Consider the following 25,469-nt stretch of genomic DNA (forward strand, 5'->3'; position numbering starts at 1 on the left):
GGGGGAAGAGATGCCAAGCCACAGGAAGGCTGCCCAGGATCCAACAGAGAAGGCCTTCCCCTAGGGCCAGCACCCTGAATTCAGACTTCTAGCCTCCTAAACTGTGAGAAAATAAATTTCTGTTCGTGAAAGCCACCCACCTGTGGTATTTCTGTTACAGGAGCACTAGATAACTAAGATAGTAAGTACCTAGAAACTTGGATAGCAAAGAAACCACCAATCCTAATTCCACAAGTCTGAGATGGGGCGCACTCAGACATATGCATGCTTAAATCCTTTTCAAGACCCTATTTTTTATTATTTTCTGCTTGGGATTTTTTTTTTTTTTATATACCATTTGTTTCCATTAACGGAAGCATGCTGAGTCATGGAGTGTGTTTTTAAATGTTTAGTTGGTAATATGGATTTTGAGAAATATTATTTGGGAATACATGTTCCCATAAAACCCCAGGGGGGTCCTCAGGTGCCAGGATTAGTGGGTGCCCATCTGTTCCACCAGTCATGGGTGGCAGGATGTACTGTCACATACACACACAAAATATCCACTGGGGCTCCCTAACTACCACAAGGAAACCATAAATATACTTACAAGGCTTATCTATCTGTACAAAGGCCGAAAGAGACAAAATTTCTACCCAATAACACTTCCTGGATGCACTAACTCCCATTTAAGGCTGATATCCCGGCTATTTTGCTTTCAATGAACATTTCTTTCACAAGTCCCTACTGGAGGACAGCAAATACTTTTAGCAGGAAAAGTAGAGTCCCCAGAAACCTGAGATATGGGATACCATATGCCCCGTAGGTCATGAAAGGGTTAACAAGCTCCCCACATGAATTCAATGGACACCGAAGTCTTATAACCATGTTATTTCTGTAAGTGCCATACCCCACAAGGAGCAGTTGCTCAATGTATGTATGCTGAGTAAATGACTGAATGAACAAGAGGAAGACCATAAAATGAGCCAGAAAGATAGAATCACTTCTCAATAATCTGAGCAGTCTTAGTATCAGAAAAACATCACAAAACAATAATCATGATTAGGCTTTAACTACTCCAAAATGAGTAACTGAGAAGATTCAAAAGAGGAGAATGTTTTAACTTTTCTCAAATATGATTAACCTCATAATGATTAAGCAGAAAATACAAAGAGTGGCATTAAAGGAAAAGGTGTGGTATAGCAAGGGAAAGACAGTAAAGCATCTGAATCAACTACGCTCAGATCCAAACCACAAAGAAGCTGGCTTGTCTTACTGTTATTGCTATCTTAGGAAATAATTTATTTTAGCTAGGTTTTGTATGTTTAATACCCTCTTATGAGTTTTTTTGACAATAACAATCACTCCTCTTTCCAAAACATCATTGTTAAAAATTTTACTTTCCAGAAAAACATCCTTTATAATGAAGAGATATGGGGGTCACCATCTTAACAAAAGTGATCTAACTTATCATCACTGATACTGGAATGACTGATGTGTTGGGATCTGACATGAAGGACCCAGTATTCCTATGAATCATTCTTGCCCAAAATGCATAGCCTAACTTTAATCAAGCCTTTTCGATTTCACTTCTATTTTAGAAAAACTACTGGGGCTGGAGGAGCAAGTTCAATATAGCACTATAAGAAACAATCACATGAATCCAGAATGAGGCACATTATTCAAGACTATTGGCCTGATCTTAAAAAAGCTGATGTCATGGAGAAAGGAAAAAAAAAAAGTAGGGGGAGTACTCTAGGTTAAAAGAAACTAAAAAGGTATTAACGATTAAATGCAACAAATAACCTTGATAATATTCTGGTTCCAAAGAGAAGACTTAAAAAAGGCATTATAGGGACAATTGAAAAAATTTAAAAAATTGACTGGATATAAGATAATTTTACTAGCAAATTATTACTAATTTTATTAGGTGCAATAATAGTACCAATTAAGAGTTGTCATCAAGTCAGTTCTGACTCATGGCAATCTCATGTGTGTCAGAGTAGTACTGTGCCCCATAATATTTTCAATGGCTAATTTTTCAGAAGCAAATCACCAGGCCTTTCTTCCAAGGATCCTCCAACCTTTCAGTTAGCAGCTGAGTGTGTTAACCACTTGCGCCAACCAGGGACTCCATGATAATGGTACTTTATAAAAAGAATGTCTTTATTCTTGTGAGACAAATGCTGAATTAGATAGAGGTGAGGTTTCTGTGGCTCATTTTCAAGTAATTCCACTAACCCCCCCGCCCCCCCCCCCACAAAACCAAACCCCTTGCTGTCAATTCTGACTCACAGCGACCCTATAGGACAGAGTAGAACTGCCCCATAGGGTTTCCAAGGAGCAGCTGGTAGATTCAAACTGCTGACCTTTCTAGTTAGCAGCCAAACACATATCCACTGCACCACCAGGACCCCCATATATATACTGGAGTCTTTGTGATATGCAGTGGTAAACAAAGAGCTTGGCTGCTAACCAAAAGGTCCGCAGTTTGAATCTACCAGACACTCCCTGGAAATCCTATGGGGCATCTACTCTGTCCTATGGGTTGCTATGAGTCGGAATTGACTAGACGGCAATGAGTTTGGGTTTTTGGTTTGGTGTACATATACATCAAATATGACAAAATATTAACAAATGTTGACTCTAGGTAGTGAATTTAAAAAATCACACTACTATTCTCTCAACATTCCTGCATGTTTGAAATTTTTCTTAATAAAATTTTGGGGGTTATAAGATTAACATACAAAAATCAGTTGTATTTCTATACATCAGCAATGAACAAACCGAAAAGGCAATTAAGAAAACAATTACATTTACAATAACATCTAAAAGAGTAAAACACCTAGGAGTAAATGTAACCAGGGAAGTGAACGACTTGTACAATGAAAAGTATAAAACATCGCTGAATGAAATTAAAGGAGACCTAAATAAATGGAAAGAAATAGTGTTCATTGATTGGAAGGCTTAATATTGCTAAGATGTCAATACTACCCAAAGCAGTCTACAAATTCAACGCAATCCCTATCAAAATTTCAACAGCGTTTTTTTTTTTTTTTCCAGAAATGGAAAAGCCAATCCTCATAATTTATATGGAATTGCAAGGGGCCCTAAATAGTCAAAGTAATCTTGAAGAAGAACAAAACTGGAGGACTCACACTTCCCAATTTCAAAACATACTATAAAGCCGCAATAATCAAAACAGTACAGTACTGGTATAAGGACAAACATATAGACCAATGGAATACAACTGAGGGTCCAGAAATAAACCCATACATCTATGGTCAACTCATTTTTGACAAAGGTGCTAAGTCCATTCAAGGAGGAAAGAACAGTCTCTTCAACAAATGGTGCTGTAACAGCTGGAGAGTCATATGTAAAAGAATGAAGTTGGAGCCCTATCTAACACCATATACAAAAAGTAACTCAAAATGAATCAACAACCTAAATATAAGAACTAAATCCATAAACCTTTTAGACAAAAACAAAAGGGTAAAGCTTTCAGACCAAGAGCACAAGCAGCAAAAGAAAAATGAGATAATTTGGATTTATATCAAAATTAATCACTAAAACATCACAGGACTTTACCAAGAAAGTAAAGAGACAACCTATAGAATGAGAGAAAATATTTGGTAATCATATATCTAGTAAGGGTTTAATGTACAGAATATATAAAGAACGACTACATCTCAACAACAAATAGACAAACAATCCAATTAAACACTAGGCAGAGGACTTAAACAGACGTTTCTCCAAAAAAGATATACAAATGGCCAACAAGCACATGAAATGATGCTCAACATCACTAGTTATTACGGAAATGCAAATCAAAACCACAAGAGGATACTACTTCATACCCAACAGGGTGGGTATTATTAACAAAAAGGAAAATAATAGGTGTTGCTGAGGATGTGGAGAAACTGCAAGCCTCGTGCACTGGTGGTGGGAATGTAAAATGATACAGGTGCTGTGGGAAACAGCTTGGCAGTTCCTAAAAAAATTACACACAGAATTGCCATATGACTCAGCAATTCCACTCCGGGTATATACCCAAAAGACCAGAAAGCAAGAATACAGATATTTTTACACCAACTTTCACTGCAGCACTATTCACAACAGCCAAAAGGTGGGAACAGACTAAAGATGCATCAACAGATGAATGGATAAACAAAATGTGGGACATACGTACAATGGAATATTACGCAGCCATGAAGAGAAATAAAGTCCTAATACATGCTGCAACATGAAAGAACCTTGAAAACATTATGCTAACTGCAGTAAGTCAGTCACAAGCAGACAAATGTATGATCCCACTTACATGAAATATCCAGAATATGTAAGTATATATAGACCAAAGTCTACACCAGGGGTAGAAGGAGGAAAACAAGAGCTCAGTGCTTAGGGAACTCTGATCTCCTGTCAAGATTGATGAAAAAATTTAGAAATGGATAAGAGTGATGGTTGGACAACATGATGAATATAATTAATATGACTAAACTGCATGCGTGAAGAATGCTGAAATAGCAAATGTTTTGTTACATATTAAAAAAGTGAAGTTCTGATACCTGCTGTGACATGAAGAACCTTGAAAATATGCTAAATGGAAGAATTCAGGCAAAAAAGATCCAATATTAAATAATCCCACTTATAGGAAATATTAATAAAAGGCAAATGCATAAAGACAAAAATCAGTGGCTACCAGGGGCTGGGGAAGAGGGAATGGGGAGTTGTTGCTTAACAGGTACTGAGTTTCTGTTTGGGGTAAGGAACCAGTTTTGGGCACAGTGGTGATAAGTACACAACATGGTGAATCTAATGAATGTCACTTAATTGTGCACTCAGAAGTGGTTAAAATGGCCCAGAACAACTAAATGGTGCTCGGCTACCACCACCGATCACTCTGACAGGGATCAAAACAGAGGGTCCCTGACAGAGCGGGACAAAAATGGAGAACAAAATTCAAATTCACAAAGAAAGATCAGACTTATTGGTCTTACACAGGCTGGAAGAACCCCCAAAACTATGGCCCCAAATACCCTGCTAACTCAGAACTGAAGCCACTCCCGAAGTCTACCTTTCAGCCAAAGATTAGACAGGACTATAAAACCAATGGAGCCCCAGGGGCGCAGTGGTTAAGAGCCTGACTGCTAACCAAAAGGTTGGCAGTTCGAATTCAACAGTCACTCTTGGAAACCCTATGGGGCAGTTTGACTCTGCCCTATAGGGTCGCTATGAGTCGGAGCTGACTTGATGGCACCTAACAACAACAACAAAAGAAATAATAATACACATAAGGAATGTGCTTCTTAGTTCAATCAAGTTTATAAGACCAAATGGGCAACGCTTGCCCAAAAACAAAGACAAGACGGTAGGAAAGGACAGGAAACCTGGATGAATGGACACAGGAACGTGGGGTGCAAAAGGAAAGGGGAAGAGTGCTGGCACACTCTGGGGACGGCAACCAAAGTCAAAAAACAGTTTGTGTATAAATTTAATGAGAAACCAATTCGCGCTGTAAACTTTCACCTAAAACACAATAAAAAAATTTTTAAACGGGTAAAATCACAAAATTTTTGTTACATGTATTTTACCATAAAAAAAATTTTTTTACTTTAAAAAAACTTAAAGCACTCTCAAAATTCAACAATAAGAAAATAAGCAACCTAATAACAACGGGTAAAGGATTTGAACAGACACTTTGATAAAGAAGAAATATAGATAGTAAGTACTAAAAAAGATACTCAACATCATTAGTCATTAGAGAAAGGCAAATTAAAACTACAAATTAAAAAAAAAATACGAGAAACTTCTACCCATATTTTAGAATGGCTAAATTTTAAAAAATAAACTGACATACCAAGTGAGGGAGAAGGCGTGGAGCAACTGGGACTCTGAGATATTGCTGGTGCGAAAGCAAAATGGAATAGCTACTTTTGAAAACATTTTCAGAGTTTCTTAGGATGTTAAACATATACTTACCATAAGACCATATTACTAGAGTAATTAAAAACTTAGGTTCACACCAAAACATGTACGGAAATGTTTATGGCAGCTTTATTCTTTAACTCCAAAAATCAGAAACAACCTAAAGGTCACTTATCTAGCGAATGGATGAACAAACTGAAGTGCAAGTCAAACAGCAGACTACTGCTCAGCAATAAAAAGAAATGAGCTATTTATATATACAACAACCGGCATGAATCTCAAATGCATTGTGCTTAGCGTAAGAAGGCCGACTCAAAATTACATACAAGTACTGATGCATGCAACAACATGGATGAAATTTGAAAACATTATGCTAAGTAAAAGAACCCCATCACAAAATGCCACATATTGTATAAGTCCATTTATGTGAAATGTCCAGAATAGGCAAATCCTACAGACAGAAAGTAGATTACTGGTTGCATAGGGTTGGGAAGGTTGGTGGAAAATGGAGAATGAATTCTAATGTGCATGGGGTTTCTTTTTGGGGTGATGAAAATGCTCTAAAATTAGACAGTGGTGATATTGTACAACTCTGTGAATATACTACAAGCTATTGAAGTGTACACTTAAAACAGACGAATTTTATGGTATGTCAAACATATCTCAATAAAACTGTCAAAACTGGAGGGGGGAAGGGAAGAGACTGGGGATAAAGTGACCTTTCCTTTCTACGAAATTAGTTAACAGACCAGAAGTCATCCATCTTTTTCTATAAATAGCCAAGTAGTAAATATTTTAGGCTTTGTGGGCCAAATGGTTACTGTGGCAACTGCTCAACTCTGCTGCAGTCTGGCAGAAGCAGCGACAGGCATGGCATAAATGAATGAGTGTGACTGTGTTTGCACAAAACGTTCTTTATGATGAAAGACATTAAAATTTGGATTTTGTATTATTTCCACATGTAATAAAACAGTATTCTTCTTTGGATTTTTTTTTCAAGCGTTTAAAAATTTAAAACTTTCTTAGCTCACAGGCCAAACAAAAACAGGTGGTGGGCTGGATTTGGTCCACAGATTGCAGTTTGCCAACCCCTGGTATAGACGATTTTATAAATGCTATCGTTAAGAAGGTCTTTTTTCCAAATTGTTAAACGCTTTTTCTTAAAATTAACTTATTAATTATCAAAATTGGAATACTATAAATGCTCACACAATTAAAATATTATAAACATAATGATCTTTATTAAATAAATGTCCTGGATATTTTCCCCAGAAATAAAGACTCTGAATTTTCATTATGAAGCTTGTATTATTTTTATCATGAGAAAATAAAATCATTTTCGGTCTTAAGACTGAATAGAAAAAAAATATAGTTGGGTTTCCAGAGATCCTAAATGAATGATCAGCAGCCTTTCAACTCCATTTTATGCCTCAGACTCAGCAGTGACCTAGGACAAGAGCCCTTCCCCTCTAATATATATGTAAGCCTCACTCTCCTCAGTCCTTGTAATTCCAACAACCTTGATCACTGATGGAATTTTAAGAATGGGTTTCTTTACAGCTTGAGAAAGCTTAAGCATTTTCAGAAAGAGGATCCCTTGCCAAGCAGTCTCACACTTCGTGGATTTAACAGATGTTTACGTCCACTAAAGATGGCAGGCAGAGGATCCACAAGAGTTGACCTTGAAAGGTCAGAAATGTAAAGCTGACCACAAATAGAGTTCAACGTTTAGCCCTGCTCAGGGAACGGACAACGAGTGCACAGGCACAGCAGCCTGGAATACACGCAGCCAGGCGAGTTAACAGACTGGCACTTGCTTCAGCAGGTGCCTCGTTGGGCCTCTGCATTCTTGGTTACAGTGGAAAAATCCAGGCAGCTTACTAGGCTCAATAATCCCCACTCCACTTGAGCCAAGCACAAGCACTAGTAATACCTTGTACCTCACCACTGTCCAAAACTCTTTAAAGATCTCAAAGTCTAGCCAATACCAACCAAAAGAAGTATCTTCTGAGAGCCACATAAGTGAGTTTAAACGTTTAGTAGCTACATTAAAAGGAGCGAAAAAGGTAAAATATTAATATATTTTACTTCACCCAATACGTCCAAATATTATCATTTCAACGTGTAATCAGTATAAAAAATTATTAATGAACTATTTTACTTTTTTTGGTACAATGTCTTTGAAATCTGGTGTATATTTTATACTTGCAGCATATCTTAATTCAAACTAGTCACATTTCAGGTTCTTAATGGCCACATGTGGCTAGTGGCTACTAAACTAGAGAGTACGCTCTAGAATTTCTCTCACCACTATCTGCCATCCTCCAAACTCATTCCTTCAATCCGGCTAAACCTGCTCTTCCTCCTTGTTCCAACCTCAAATCCACCTGGTTTTACTCACCTTATTATTTAACTCAGACCCCATTTTAGACCATTCCAATGCCTTCTACTAGGAGCCTAGCATCCTTGTTGGCAATTTATTCCTCAACTCACCATAATTTGACTTCACCTCCAGCATTATAATAAAATCCTCTCAACTACCACCAATGAAATGCTAATTACAAAGGCCCACGGATTCTCATCTTTTTCAGGAAAACAAAAAACCCACCACTGTCAAGTCAATTTCGACTCCTTGCGACCCTATAGGACAGAGCAGAACTGCCCCATAGGGTTTCCAAGGAGCAGCTAGTGGATCTGGACCGCCGACCTTTTCGTTAGCAGTCAAGCTCTTAACCACTATGCCACCAGGGCTGTGCCACTGACGACACAGGGCTATAAAAAAATTAAATGAAAAATGTATGTAATGGCACCCATCACCTAGATTGGCAACACAGTAGCATCCAATAACATCTCGGTTCTGTCCTTCCTGCCTCAGCTTCTGTAATACTTAATATTTGCTGATCGATGGCGACTGAACCTCTCCTCTCTTAGCTTGTTACACTTCAAAAACTATTGGCTCTTTCCCTGTCATCATGTCACTGTTAAATTTCTCAGGTGGCTCCTCATTCTCCCTCTAAACAAACTCTCATGTTCTGCCCCTTCTTGTCTCACTCCACATGTCCTCCATCGGTAATCTCACTCATTCCCACTTCTGAGATAACCTCTATTTGCATGTCTCAAAAATTTACACTGTAGACCTGCTTATCTTGAGCTCATATTTTCTACCATACTGGACCATGGATTAGTGCAGGGCTTACTACATAAGAATCACTTGGGAAGTCTGTTAAAAATAGCAATTTCTGGGCCCTACCCCTAATAGTCTGAGTCAGTACATCTGGGACTAGGCTAAAGGATTTGTACTTTTTTAAAATTTCCCCAGGTAATTCTGATGGACTGCCAGGTTTGAGATCCTCTGCCAGGTCCTGCTACATCACTGTCCCATCACCTCCTAACATGCAAAACGTTCAAAAAAACAAAACCATCTTTCTTTCCACACTTGCTGTCTTATACTGCCTATTTTAGGCCATAGTATTATTCTATTCCTAATCATTTTGGTTCAAAACCAATCTACCCTTTACATTATGGCTGAATTACCTTTCTAAAGCACAGCCCGAGAAGGTCCTCTCTGATTATAAATAAAGCCGAACCAATTCAGCAGGTCATTCAAGTGCCCCCACAACCTATTTACCCTTACACTTAATTTCCACTTCAGCTCTCCCACAGCCACCAGAGAGAGTTCCAGTCACATGAGGGTCCTCACCTTTTCCAAACAAGCCCTATGCAGCCTATCCTTTTAGCTCTTCCTTTTATACTGTTCTCTCCTATAGATCACCTCATCCTTCAACTCCATCTAACCAAGTCTCATTCACCATTCAAAACGTGATGCAGATAAAAACCTTCTCTATAATCTTCTTAGTTGCTCTGGTTGAAACCACTCTAACATGTTGACAAAGTGCGTCTGTACCTACACAACGGAACCGTCCATGCTGTGCCTTGTATCCCTCTATCAAGGTTATCTGGGTACTGCAGTCCCCAGAGTACTTCCTTGACAGTGGGAACTGCTCTCATTTTTCTCATATACCCCAAAATCTTCATAGATTTGCTTTGAAGGTACTGTTAAATCTCAGAATCTGTCACATAATTTGCTGAACAGTGTACAACACAGAACACACCAAAGCCCATGGCTTCATAAGCCATTGTATATTATTAGACAACTTCAGCCTTCTCCAATCCCTGACCTCAATTTCTGCAATTAGCACACACTATTTATTACTAATCATATAAAAGAGCTAAAAACTAAAATAGCATTTCACCTGCCACCTACCAATACGTTGTTAATAGTTTCTACTAATAGCTAGGCTGGCTGAGATCTGAGTCATGAAGAGTGCCATTTACTGAGTCATCCATACCACTTCCTGCTCTTGATTTTTCCCAGTAAATACAATATTCAGTAAGTGTCCTGACCAAGCCAAACCCTGTCTTAAAAAATAAAATGAGTTTAAAATCCAATAAAGTATAGCCTATCATTGAAGGACCATTTACTACATAACGCATACCTGAGTTGGGATAGAGGCAGACATCATTAATGTCATGTTCTGGCTCCAAGGAAGTAAATATTTTCCCCTACAGAGTAAGCAAAAAAAGGAATCACTGAAATAAATTAAAGGAAGACAACTTTTGGCACTGTCACACAGAGAAAATAAACTGAATGCATAACCTAATCACTACCACTATGTAAAAAAATAAAATCACACAACTGAAATAACAGGATTGAAGTTTAAAAGGATCTTAGAGAATTCATCTTATCAATGTATCAAATGCTCTTATTGTAGAGGTGGGGAAACTGAGGCCCAGAGAGGAGAGGGGACTTGTCCAAAAACATAAACACAAAGATTTAACAAAATGTCTTCACAGTGGAAATGGATAAAACTTAAAGTTGTGCATCAACTTTTTAAAAGAAAAATCCTCATAATCTAGAAAACAGACCCTACTTAAACTGTACTCAAAACCACCAAAGAAGGAGACATGGCCAATATGGTAAAGTGAGGACAGTATCTGCTGTTCCAGTATTACAAGGTTTTGAGGAAAATCAAGTAAGATAATGGATATAAATAACTTACACAGCAAAATCCTATGAATATAGTAGGTTTTAATATTATTTAGTTAAAGCTAAAAATCTTTATCTTCAGTGTGGGGGAAATATACTAAGTTTAAAAAAATTAAGAGAGGGAAAGCAAAAGAAAAAAAGACAGAAGAAGATGGGTGTGGGGAAAGGTAAAGGAAAAGATAAACAAGGAAAGCAAGGCAAGCCAAACCAACTAATCTGGGTGTTGGCAAGAGGAAGTTATTTAGTCATAAGAAACAAAATGCCAAAATAAAATTTACTGTAGCAATTATAGCACGATGATTTCAAGAGCTGATAATGAAAATTACTACTCCCTTCTGCATTTATAAGTCATTATTAGAAGACTGGCACCAGGCTGTGACTCTTGTTCTGTTGTTGTTAGTTGCCACTGAAATCAATTCAGGCTCATGGGGACTCCATGGGTACAGAGTAGAACTGCTCCACAGAGTTTCTGAGGCTGTGGCCTTTCACCTAAGTCGAGCATTTAATTGTCTGCACCACTCAAGGACCCAGGCTGTGGCCACCTGTGGCAAAAGGAGAAGTGTAAAGCATGGTGAAGATGGTTAGTTCAGGCTCAATTAAAAACAGCAGTAACATCCTAATTCAAGACAAATGGTGAAATTCACACATCTAGCTCTTTCCTCCCAAAATCCAAAGAAATACGGAGAAAAGAAGGGGGAAAAAATGGAGAGAAAAGGAGGTATAATAACATGGAACAAAAGCAAAAAGGTGCCACTGTTAAATAATATAGCGACATCATGAAAAACTATACAACAGTTAAAAGAGCCTCAGTGGCGCAATGGTTAAGCACTCAGCTGCTAACCGAAGGGCTGGTAGTTCAAAACCACCAGCCGCTCCGCAGAAGAAAAAACCTGGCCATCTGCTCCGATAAAGATTACAGCCGAAGAAACCCTATGCGGCAGTCCTACTGTCATATAAGATCGCTATGAATTGGAACTGGTTCCACGGCACACAATAACAACAACGTGCAACAGTTAAAGGGTCTGGAAGAAACACCTAATGTAACAGCCATTATTACATTTAGGGAGTCATTATTACCTAAGGACAGAAGCACGGTCGAGTATAACTTCTACTTTATCAGTATTTTATGAATTTTTAAACAACAAAAATTTATGGTATTAACAATAAATATTGTTTTAAAGTAAATTAGTTTGGATTGCCAGAAAAAGGGCAGAGAAAATTCTGGTCCAAAACAGCACAGAAGGAGAATAAATTTTCCTAGAAAATTTTCAAATCCAAAGCCAACAAATGCAAACAGCAAAGGAGGTTCTGGGAAATCATCAGGGTAATTTTTCCAAGGATTTAGAAAAGCTGGAAACACATTCTTTTCTCCTTAATATAAATTAGAGTCACAAGGCACTATGAGAGAGGCCAAACATACCTTGAGGGTAGCTCTGAATCTCTGCCAGCAGACTCAGAGGGACAAAGAGAGTAAGCTCAGAAGGTCAATACTCTGGGAGTTAACAAAGTGAAATAAAAGGAAAGTAATGGTACAAGAAGCCAGGGATTCTGACAGGTTGGATGGTAATGGGATTCTCTATAGCACCTGTTAACGCCCACAGAAAAGACAGACACTTGCCCTCTGGCAACTAATGCTAAAGCTGGTGGGTCTTCCATCCCCTGTATCTCAAAAACAAACAGAAAAACCAGTGATACATTGTTCAGACTAAGATGCTAAATTCCAATTAACTAAATGCAAAGAACTCTTAAAAGCAACTGCTACACAGAATGTATTTTTCCCATTTATTTGATGAAGTAACCTTTTACTATTCTCTCAAATACTTAAGTTTTAAAATGTAAAATGAAAAGAAGGTAGGTTAAAATCAGCAAGACAGATTTATAGTTACTTTTCAATGCTTGGAGTTGAGGGAATAGAGTATTAGACATTCTTAAGAAAATACTTTCAAGAAATTATTGTAAAGGTGTGATCTCTTTAAAATTCAATTGTTTGAAATAGAGAAAGGGGATGAAATTAGTAGGCATCATGATACTGATATGACAAGATAATCTGTAACTCATAAAAACGTTTCTAAAATTGTGAAAGAGCCTCAAGATCTAGGGGGATTTCTCATAGATCGACTTTTTAAAAGTTTATTCTCTACCTGAGTATCTACATAAACATGCCAGTTCTTGCAAAACAGAAAAATTTCTTTAATAAAAAGAGAGCAATCATGACTGCTTTATCTGAGTATAGATGTTACCTATCCTGCAGTAACTGATTTCCCACTAAATTCACAAACGGATACTCAGTATCTTTATCTCAAGAACCCACATAACTAAAATAAGGCAATGGAAAGAAAATATTAGGAAAACAAGCAAATAAGTGAGTATTTTCAACAAAAAGTACTTACTGAGTTCTTATCCCACATTTTGATAATTCGAGAATCTGCAGATAAAATTAAATCTAATGACTCCTGGAAACGAACTGACTTAATGGGCAGACCATACTGGTGATCCTTAACTAGCAATGGCTTATCAGATCGAAGATCATATAATAAAACCTAAAAGATAAAAAAAGAAAAAGTTATTTCTGCTTAAACAAACTAAATATTTTATCTCAAAAAGAAACATTTAAAACTTCTAATGACTGCTATTTATTTGTTTCACTATCTGTTTATGAACACAATGAACGCCCTTACTCAGGGTGCTAAGATTCTAAAGTCAGTCATAATTTGTTTCATTCATTAATTCAACAAACATACACTGAGGGCATACTATATACCAGCACTGTCCTAGTAACACAAACAGAAGTGAAAGGCATAATGAAGATACCCGTTGCTGTCGAGTTGAATGAAGACATTTTTGGTATATTCAAGAAGAATGGTGTGGTTGAGGCTTTGACTATTGTGGAGGGCGTCTCTTCCGACCCTGTCATTAGAGGCAACAGGGTCTGAGGAAGCAAGGTCTTAGTCCCAGGTGACAGATCCCCTCTTGACTCAGGATGATGGGGGAAATAAATCTACTGGAGGCAGAGTCTTAGACCCCCCTCTGGAGGTAGGAAAAACTTACAAATGTGTAACCTCTTCCTTGATACCTGTTAATGAAGATGGGACTTAGGGGGAGCCAAAAACCCATAAACCCATTGCTATTGAGTCAATTTTGACTCATAGCAACCCTATAGGACTGAGTAGAACTGCCCCACAGAGTTTCCACGGAGGGGCTGGTGGATTCAAATAGCAGACCTTTTGGTTAGCAGCCAAACTCTTAACCACTGCACCTCCAGGCCTTCCATTACTCATAGAAACAGACATTCAAATCAGCCTTCCTTCAGACAACTATCATTTCTTAAATACGTCTAGGAGTTAGAGAATTCTAAGTTTTCTGCTTGCTATCAATACTAAGTTCATTCCATTCTGTTACACTAGTGTGCAGAAGGATAGATGACAGATGCATGCAAGCGTGGATGCATGCGTGGGTGGATGACTGATTTGCTGTTAAAATAATTAAATAGAATAATATATGTGACAACAGCATAAGACAAAGCACACAGTGAATATCCAGTAGGTATGGGATTTTAACATAAATCTTATTCAATCATACTCAAATATATATTACTCTTTGAAAAGTTGTAAAGAAGAACTTAGCCACTTGTTTTCAATCTTTCCAAATTGGTATTTCCAATTATGGCCCAACTCAGAGTCCTTACACATGTAACGCAATTTCTACTGGGTAAGTCGCTTAAAGTCAGCATGAAGTTAAATGCTTCCGAGATAGAATTACACAGAATTTTTCACTTAATCCAAAAGAATCAACAAGTTCTTTTCCATAAAATAAAAATAAACTATTTTTACTTCATCAATATTCATGCTTTTTAAATGCTGGAATTTTTTTTTTTACTGCCATTGGAAGCTTTGTCGCTTTGTTGAAGACTGTGAACCTTGAGTAGAAAGGAAGACCTGTGGGCCGCAGGAACTAATCTATCTCAATCACACACAGAGATATTTGCCTGTTCTGGCCACAGTCCTCCCATAGGTAGGCGGGGATTAGAAAGAAACGGTAAACTTCAAGACAGCAAGTGCCTTCTTACACTCACTCTCTTTTCTCAAGGGGCTTGCCTGCTGGGCAGGGTCTCCTGCTGGCCTGTATTAGACCATCTTTTCAGAGATTTACAGAAAAAAAGAAAAAATAATCAAAATTAATAAAAATTTAATTACATGTAGACAAAGAAAAATGAGAAAAAGAATGAACCAGATTAATTCTCTGCAACTATTTCATTCCTACTCCTCAGACGAGCATTTTCTAAGGTGGATTCTACTAACAAGGCGCCCTGATTTATGGCACAATGGTTAAAGCACTCTGCACTAACCAAAAGATCGGCAGTTCAAATCCACCAGCCTCTCCGTGGGTGAAAGATGTGGCAGTCTGCTTCCATAAAGATTAATAGCTTTGGAAACCCTATAGGCAGTTCTACTCTGTCCTACGGGGTCACTATGAGTTGGAATTGACTCGCCAACGGTGGGTTTGGTTTTGGTTTTTGGTTTATTCTGCCATTCACTGCATGGCATGTAGTTACTGGTGCTATATGAAAAAAGGTTCCTTGGGCAAGTAAATCTTGGAAATACATTTTAAACAAATTTCTTGACTACAGGAATTCTCAGAGCCTTCAATATGTATTTCAGTGCACTGTGAAATCTCTAAGAGAGATTCACAAACTTTTTTGACCAAAGAACTCTGTTCCACATACACTCAAAGATGTTGTTCCTAACCACTGCCAAGGGAACTGAGGCCTACCTGACTGCAGCTACAGCTCTACAGCCTCTCTGACCAACCACCAAGGCCAGAACCCAAACTTCTCAAGGTGCTAGAAGAAGCTGACGTACTGGCATGCCCCTCCACTATGGCCTAAACAATAATACTTCATTTTTCAGCTTGCCTGGTTCATAGACGTATGGATGTTTCCCACCTTACATAGAATCCTAATTTCCAACTCAAGGAAGCTTACCTGCCCTGTGGATGTTCCAACTGCCATGGTCAAGGCGCCATTGAATTTCAAAGCTGAGATTGTTGGTAAACTGTTTATCCTGAAAGGCAGAATACTTGTGTTCTATGTATACAAGACCAAAACTCCCTCTGAGTAACAAGCTCATTACTAATTTTCATTTCAAGTCTCACAAGGAAAATCACATTTCCAGCCTTCTATTTATTTTTTTTTAACTGCCTCCAAACTTTCATAATAAAAAATAAGCTTAACATACAAGCGTGATCTACCTTTTAAAATCTGTAAATTATCTTCTTGAAAAAATATAAGAAATAGTCTTAAGTAGCAACAGACAAACGAACAAAAAAAAGTTACTGGGAAACATAAAACCAATTGAAAAGTATGACAATATCCTCCTACTCAGCCAGAATAAGGTATTCACAGAAATTTTTTTTTTTTTTACAAAGAAGAAACAATTTTACATTTGGGCATGATCACATCCATTTCCACTTTAAAGTTAGTCATGTCAAGCTTAACTAAAAGACTAGGCCCCAGTGGAGACCCCAGAGCCTCCATAAGGATCAAAGACAGAATGAATAGTTACAGCTACAACTCTGGAATATGTTTCTCATTCCCAGTCAGGACTATCAGTGCTGAGAGCAACGATCTGTGGTGGAAAGAGTGGTAGATGAAAAGTCAGAAGAGACAACAGCTCTGATTTCAACATGTACTGTCTACAGGTCCTTGGACCAGAACTTCCAGTCCAGGTTGTTGACTATTAGTATCATCAAGTCTCTTATGCCACCTAAAGTCTCAGCCAGTAACTACACTGATACATCTGTTTGGAATCTTGTGGCTCATGTCCACATCATTTTTGCTCATGTACTCTTCAAAATGAACTTTAGAATTGTATTTCAATATAGGTTATTTTTCTCTACTTATTCAAACTTTGGTTTTTAACAAAATGTTGTCACTTTCTTCAGATAGGTACTTATTAAGTTTATCCTTCAGCTATTTTATAATTTTTATTGTTCGAAATGAAAGCTTTTTTTCATCATAATTTTTCTAACTGGATATTGCTGATAAATGCCAAGGTCACACTGATTTGTATACATTTATTTTGTAACCAAACTCCCACCCTAGTTCTTAGAATTTTTCAGTTGATTCTACTGGGTTTCTCTGGCACAAAATCATATCATCTGCAAATAGTGATAACCTGCCCTTCCCTTTCCAGTATTAACACTTGTTTCTTCTCTTTTTATATTGGCCCCATCTTCCAGAACTTTGTTAAACAACAGAGGTGACAGCTTATGTTTGTGCAGAGAAAAAAAGTAAGCATAATAAATAAATAAAGTCAGCTGAGACTAAAGCAGCAAGAAAAACTATTGCTAACATTTTGATGCACTTCCACATTTTTTTCCTGTGATTATACATATGTGTTCAGTTTTTTCCTTATAAAAATTTGATAAAACTTTACAGGCAACTGTATAATTTGCTTGCCACTTCATAGTGTATTATGAACATCCCTCCCTGGTAATAAACATGCTTGTGACCATAATTCTTCAAGACCATACAGTATATATGCAACTGCTATGCACCTTATCTACACTTAGTGCCATGATTAGTTTCCAAAGACCAGGTCATTATGCAAACTCAGTGTTATGTGAAAATGGAGGAGGACCGCATCGGATCACGAAACGGAGGATGACTACATCGTTACATAACTGCCAGGTTACATCATTACATAACTGCCAAACAACTGAGAATCATGGCCCAGCCAAGCTGACACACAGCCTTAACCATCAAAGCCAGCATTACTCTCATCTCGTACCCCAGTGTTCATTACTGTCCAACATACATTGTTAATGTGCAAAACAGCTGCATAGCAGGTTTTTTACTACTGTTGTAAATTTGAAATGTTGAGTAACAAGACAATCAATACGTGAGGAGAAAGTGTAGTACATATGCCATCAATGGATATTTTCTCATCTATGATATAGATAGTATATGCACCAAAGGTTTGCTGTGAGAATTAAATAAATTAACATCTGTAAAGAACTTAGAAAAGTACCTGGCAAATAAAAAGTGCTATCCGTTAACTTGGAAACCCTGGTGGTGTAGTGGCTAAGTGCTACGGCTGCTAGCCGAAAGGCTGGCAGTTCAAATGCACCAGGCGCTCCCTGGAAACTCTGTGGGGCAGTTCTACTCTGTCCTATAGGGTCGCTATGAGTTGGACCTGACTCGACGGCAACGGGTTTGGTTTTTGGGTTTTTTCATCTGTTAAGTATTATTTCTACCAAGTTTTATTTAACCAATATCCTCTTGCTGAATATCTAGGTTCCTTCTATCACTTTAGTATTACTAATAACACAATGTTGGATGCCTTGGGCTAAGGAGAGTGGGAGGATATGAACTCTATCTATGCTAGTAGAAGTTTAAAATGATGTAAATTTTCCATGAACAATTCAGCAGTGTGTATCACAAACCTTAAAAACATGAACTCTTTAACCCAAGAGTTCAATTTCTATAAATTTTCTCTCAGGAAATTATCATAGAACCGTAAACAGGCATACAGTAATAAAAAACTGTAAACGTTCTTCATGAACAAAAGCAGTCTGGTTACTCATAGTTATAGCTACCTGTGTGCATGTAATGATTGTTTTTACTTCCCTTTTTGCATTTTTAAAACTACTTAGCATTTTTTAACAATATAAATCCTTTTTATAAAATAACACAATTATTTTTAAAAATAAATCAAAAGGGCCATTATTTAACTGCCATCAGAAAATGTCACCACCAAGGAACAAAGAGGCCACTAAAATGTTTGTGAATCAACCTTCCATTTTTAAAATATATATACAAAATAAATACCCCCATGGTTCTAAAGATTACAGTCGAAATTATTTTCTGACATCTCTTCCTTACATTTTCTACAATTTTACTGCTATCACGGTCATTAAATTTATGGTAGAAATAGTCTTAGACATACTAAAAATAACTCCTGGTGGCCTGTTTTCTCAAATGACTTTCAAGATGACACAATTAATGACAGAACCTGTGCTAGAACCCAAGTCTCTTTATTTCAATTCAAAGACAAGTTAATGTTTAAGAATGAGAAAACAACAACTTCTCTGCTTCCTAAATATCTTTCACTTGATTATCTACTTCCTAAAAATAAGCAGGCACCTGATTCATTTTCTTTTCATGCCCATATGAAATAACTGATGTGCACTTTCCATTGGTTTATTCCATTAACAAATGCAGAATAAGTAAATTTTCCAATTTAAATGATTAGTAAAGTTTATTCATTAACATTATTTTAATAACACTCAATATCAATAGTCAGAAAGGAAATAACTTCCTGTGCTCACTTTCATCATTACAATTAAAAATGAAAAAAAAAAAAAAAATTAATTCATTCATTATTTACCACATAATGAAAAATGTATACAGGCACAGAACCATCTAATTTGGTGATTCTTAACTTTTTTCTACCTCACGGATACTTTACATAGGCTGATTTTTTAAAAGAAAGAACTACAGACCCTGTCCCCCAGAAAAATGCAAATCACTGAAATTTTTCGATAATTGAGAAGGTTCACAGTCTTTCCGTAGCTACCCACCAAACACCCAGTATCCCATACGGTAACATAAATATCTCATCCACTGAAATGATTATATGCTAGTAAAATCACACGACTATGCCTATTAATATCCCAGAGACAAGGCATCCTTGAGTTGATCACAGCAAATAATCCCACATCAGGACTCTGACCAAGCAAATGATGTACCTGTATACGCGTTAATATGAACATACAAGAATATATGAAAGACTATACACCAAACTGTGAGAAAACAACCATCTCCGGTGAGGAGGGAAAGGACAGGGAACCGGTATTGTTTACTTAATTCAATCTTATACTTTGTTTTACAGTTTTTCCCCCAGGTGTGCATTACTTGTCTAATCATTTTAAATCCAGGAATTAGGAAAATAGGAACAAGAAAATATTGAAAATGTTTGCTTCTTGTCACCTGTAATTTAAAGCACATCTTCTTTTTGCTAGTTGGGGCGGAGGTGGATTCCTGGTTCTATCACCAGATTCGATAGAATTGGAAATATAAATTCCAGCAGTATGTTTGTTTTAACGAAATTCCACTGCAGCTACAGAGATGTTCTGTGCAGTAATTTACAAAGTGATTTCAGCTGGCTTATCTACTTAAAAATCCAGGAAAGGATTAAGTAAAACAATCCCCAAAATATAACTTCGGATACAGAACTTAAGGTCTTTGTCCTTCAGCAATTTATTTTATTGCATACATTATTTAGTATATTGGTAACATTTGCTTAACTGGGAAGCTGATGAACATTTACAAGGCATTTTATTAAATAAACATTTAACTTCCACTTACTCTGAATCTGCTGTGACGCTACTCAATGCACAGTCTAGGAGGCCAACTCTATTTCGAGCTCTTGGGTCCCAGCACTCCACTCGACCCTAAACAAACAAAAATCAATCATTTTAACAGCACCTAAAGAAAAGCTGTAGAGAAATACAAATTTAAAAACACTTGTTAACAGTGATCATCTCAAGGGGAATAAAAATTTAACTTTTTACCTTATACCCCCCTCCCCCCATGGCCATCGAGTCAATTCCAATTCACAGGGATGCTACAGGACAGAGTAGAGGGTTTCCAAGCAGCAGTTGATGGATTGTAACTGCTGACCTTTTTGGTTACCAGCCGAGCTCTTAGCCACTGTGCCACCAGGGCTCCTCCTATACCCTTTTAACTCAAAACCCATTGCTGTCAAGTCGATTCAACTCATAGTGACCCTTTTAGTACTGTTTAAATGTTTTAGCATGAGCTGAACTACTTCATAATAATTTTTTAAAACTCTATTTAAAGAAAAAGATCCAAAAGGTATATCTGATCCTTGATTATATCCTGGATTGAGCGGAAAACAGCTATGAAGGACATTTTTGGAATAACCAGGAAAATTTAAATATGGTAAATATTATAGTATCAATATTAAATATTTAATATATAAAATCATATCGATACTGTCTCAAGGATGATAATGGTATCATGACTGTATTCTGAAGCTCAGTAGCTCCCTCTATTTGCGGTTTCACTTTGCGCTGTCTCAGTCACCCATGGTCAACCATGGTTTGAAAATGTTAAATGAGTACGTAACATGATGAAATCTCACACCATCCCACTCCATCATTCTCATAGTTTTTACTAAAATAAATTGTTATAATTGGTCTTTTTTTATTATTTTTGTTAATCTCTTACTGTGCCTAATTTATAAACTGAACTTTATCATAGGTATGTAGGTACAGGTCAAATCATAATATATACAGGGTTTGGTACTACCCACGATTTCAGGCATCCACGGGAGGTCTGGAAACGTATCTCCTGCGGGTAAGGGTGTAACGGGTGGACTACTGTATTTAAGGCTAAAATGTCATAATGTTTGTAATTTATTTTCTGATGGTTCATATATATATGAGACAAATATATATATATTTGTTTTCTAGAGAAAGCAAAAGTGTAAAAGGTATGTAAGTGATTACTAAACTACCTTTTCAACTTCTCTGGAAGTATGAATAAAAAAAACTAAGGAAAATTAACTTTAAAAAGATGGGAAAAAAAGAATTGCAAACTACAGAGCAAGGAAGCAACTGCAATACATCCATTTGACAGAACAATACACAGCTATTAAAAAGAATCATGTAGATATACATATATACTAGAAATACACCTGCAACCTGTAAAGGTAAAAAAATATACATATATATTAAAAAAGTATGATCCCATTTGTTTAAAAAAAAAAAAAATTGTACAAGCAGAAAAACTTCTGAAAGGCCACAGAGCAAACTCCTAACAGCGTTTACCGAAGGACACTGTTCGGGAGTAGGGGAGGACTGAACTACTCTTCTCACTTTGCACTCTCCTGAATTGTTGGATTTTGTGATGATAAAATAAGCACACACAAAGGAAAAAATTAGACAATATATTAGCTGTCTTAAAAGTAAGACCTCAAATATACTTAGAAGTTTGATACCATTAATATTTCAATAGTATTACAAACGTGCCTGTCACAAAGACGAATAGAGGAAGAGAAATAAATCATGCAACAGGTAACTCCAAATGTTCCAGTGTAAATCTCTCTTCTCAAAGTAATTTAATTGACTTTATGGCTATAAAAAAAGTCACATTTCAATAACAAAATGGTATACCGATAAATTCCAGAATAAATACAAAATATTCTATCTGAACCATACTGGCTTTCTATGACCAAAATTTTAATATTTTTATTGCTAAAGCCTCCACTCTGATGTACTTCAAAAAGCACAAAACGCAAGCACTTACTATTTGATTTTGACAATAACATCAGCTGTCAAAAAAGACACCAAAATCCAACATTATCATTGTTGTTAGATGCCGTGCAGTCAGTTCTGACTCACAGCTACCTTATGTACAACAGAACGGAATACTGCCAGGTCCTACAGCATCCTCATATCATAATTAATGTAAAAATTAATTCTTTTTAAGTCTAGTCTGACTACACATATCAATTTTCAAGCTTCCAATATCAAGACATTTCAGAAACCCCAGCCTAAGGGCAGCACTATCTAAACATTTGTACAAACACAGTGCTAGTCTTAGAACAGTTGGTGGAAGAGTTCTAATATTTAACTTCTAACACCTAAGTTCTCTTGCAGAGCATGTTTCTTGATATCTAGCCTAGATTACTCTGAAAGGGCTCTTTTTAAAAACTGTTTTCTCAAGGCGGGGCTCTGGTGCCACAGTGGTTCAGAGCTTAGCTTAAAAGCTGGGCTGCTAACCAAAAGGTCGGCAGTTCAAATCCACCAGCCAGCCTCTCCTTGGAAACCCTATGGGGCAGTTCTACTCTGTCCTATAGGGTTGCTAGGAGTTGGCGCTGACTCAGCGCCAATGGATTCTTTTTGGTTTTTTCCTGATGAAAACTATTTTAAAACTTTTCCATGGTAATCTCAATGAGTTACCAAGAGAATGCTTCATTGGCCTGATTTAGGCATAACAGTATTATAACACACTCGACATACTGTTACATGCTTTATGTGTCCCATTTCACATCATAATCTCTAATATCTCTAAAATAATTTGAGTAAAGGAACCTAAATTATGTCCATATGAGAATGTTTTAATAACCTACAAAAAATAAGTTCAGCATTATATATACCAAAGTACTGAGATGCTCATTACGCGCTATTATGTTAAAAATAAAGATGGCAAACCACCGTACGATATAATTTCATTTCGTAAAAAACCTTTTAAATATATAATATGTACAAATATATATAAGAAGCCCTGGTGGCAAAATGGTTAAGCCCTTGGGGCTAACCAAAAGGTCAGCAGTTTGAATCCACCCATGGTGCCTCAGGAGGAAGATGTGGCAGTCTGCTTCTGTAAAGACTGTTGTTGTTGTTAGGTTCCATTGAGTAGGTTCTGACTCATAACGACCCCATGTACAACAGAACAAAAAACGGTCATCAAAATCATTGCTATACTTTAGTCCATTGTTACAGCCACTGTGTCAATCCACCTCACTGACAGTCTCTCCTGACCCTCCACTTTATCAAGCATGATGTCCTTCTCCAGGGACTGGTCTCTCCTGATGACATGTCCAAAGTACATGAGACAAAGTCTCGTCATCCTCGCTTCCAAGGAGCATTCTGGTTGTACTTCCTTCAAGACAGATTTGTTCTTTATCCTGGTGGGCCGTGGTATAGTCAATGTTCTTCACCAACACCGTAATTCAAAGGCATCAATTCTTCTTCAGTCTTCCTCATTCACTGTCCAGCTTTCACATGCATATGAGGTAACTGAAAATACCAAGGCTTGGGTCAGGCACACCTTAGTCCTCAAAGTGACACCTTTGTTTTTTTAACATTTTAAAGAGGTCTTTTGCAACAGATTTGCCTAATGCAATAATACATCATTTGAATTTTTGACTGCTGCTTACAAGGGCATTGATTATGGATCCAAGTAAAATGAAATCCTTGACAACTTCAATAGTTTCTGTTTATCATGATGGTGCTTACTGGTCCAGTTGTGTGGATTTTTTTTTTTTTTTTATGTTGAGGTGTAATCCATATTGAAGGCTGTGGTCTTTAATCTTCATCCGTAAATGTTTCAAGTCCTCCTCATTCCAACAAGCAAGGTTTTATCACCTGCATTATCGCAGGTTGTTAATGAGTCTTTCTCCAATCCCTATGCCCCGTTCTTCTTCACACAGTCTGGCTTCTCAGACTATTTGCCCGGCATACAAACTAAGTAAGTATGGTGAAAGGATACAACCCTGACACACACCTTTCCTGATATTAAACCACACAGTACCCCCTTGTTCTGTTCAAACCACTACCTCTTGGTCTATGCACAGGTTCTGCATGAGCACAATTAAATGTTCTGGAATGCCCATTCTTCGCGATGTTATCCATAATTTGTTATGATCCACACAGTCAAATGCCTTAGCAGAGTCAATAAATCACAGGTAAATATCTTTCTGGTATTCTCTGCTTTCAGCCAAGATCATGTGACATCAGCAATGACATCCCTTGTTTCTCTTCTGAATCCGGCTTGAACTTCTGGCAGTTCGCTGTCAATGTACTGCTGCAACCGTTTTTGAATTATTGTCAGCAAAATTTTACTTGTGTGTAATGTTAATGATATTGTTTGATAATTTCTGCATGCTGCTGGAACACCTGCTGGAACAAATATGAATCCCTTCCTGTTGGTTAGCCAGGATAGATAAGTGAGCACTTCCACCATTGCATCTGTTCACTGAAATATCTCTATTGGTATTCCATCAATTCCTGGAGCCTTGTTTTTCACCAATGTCTTCAGTGAAGCTTGGACTTCTTCCTTCAGTACCATCAGTTCTTGATCATATGCTACCTCCTGAAATGGCTGAACACTGACCAGCTCTTTTTGGTACAATGACTCTGTGTATTCCTTCCATCTTCTTTTGATGCTTCCTGTGCTGTTCAATATTTTGCCCATAGGATCCTTCAATATAGCCAAGTAGAGGCTTGAATTTTTACTTCAATTCTTTTAGCTTGAGAAATGATTAGCATCTTCTTCCCCCATAAAAATTAAAAAAAAAAAAAAAAATTACAGCCTAGGAAACCCTGTAGGGCAGCTCTACTCCGTCCTATAGGGTTGCTGAGTCAGAATCGACTCCATGGCACACCACTACCACCACCACAACACGTACATATGTACTGTGCATATTTGCATATACATAGAAGAAAACCCCAAAAGGACACAGTCCAAACCATAAGTTACCTCTGGGATACAGGCTTTGGTGACTAGAAGGTATGAGATAACATTTCTTTATTATACACTTTTGACATATTTGCTTTTTTAAAATCAGGAGTATTTATCAGGAAAAATTTTTGACAAGTATGAAGGACTCTGCTTCAAAGGTATTATGGTATAATTCAGTATTTATTGAATGCTACTACATAAGTCCTATATACATCCTATATAGTAACATTCAATAAATACTAAGTT

At 37.2% G+C, this 25,469-nt stretch overlaps 1 protein-coding gene across 3 annotated transcripts in view; it reads right to left on the reverse strand.

Moving 5' to 3' along the window:
• The window catches only part of NOL10 (nucleolar protein 10), a 115,414-nt gene that overhangs the window by 73,594 nt on the left and 16,351 nt on the right, over positions 1 to 25,469 (reverse strand). For all 3 annotated transcript variants that reach the window (XM_049902715.1, XM_049902713.1, XM_049902714.1), the window contains 4 exons: positions 20,319 to 20,404; positions 15,933 to 16,011; positions 13,342 to 13,491; positions 10,401 to 10,467 (listed from right to left, as the gene is read on the reverse strand). In XM_049902715.1, the coding sequence (XP_049758672.1) occupies positions 10,401 to 10,467; positions 13,342 to 13,491; positions 15,933 to 16,011; positions 20,319 to 20,404 (382 nt within the window). The remainder of the gene's footprint in view (positions 1 to 10,400; positions 10,468 to 13,341; positions 13,492 to 15,932; positions 16,012 to 20,318; positions 20,405 to 25,469) is intronic.

This window comes from Elephas maximus, chromosome 12 (genome assembly GCF_024166365.1).
Source record: "Elephas maximus indicus isolate mEleMax1 chromosome 12, mEleMax1 primary haplotype, whole genome shotgun sequence".
Taxonomy (NCBI): Eukaryota; Metazoa; Chordata; class Mammalia; order Proboscidea; family Elephantidae; genus Elephas; species Elephas maximus.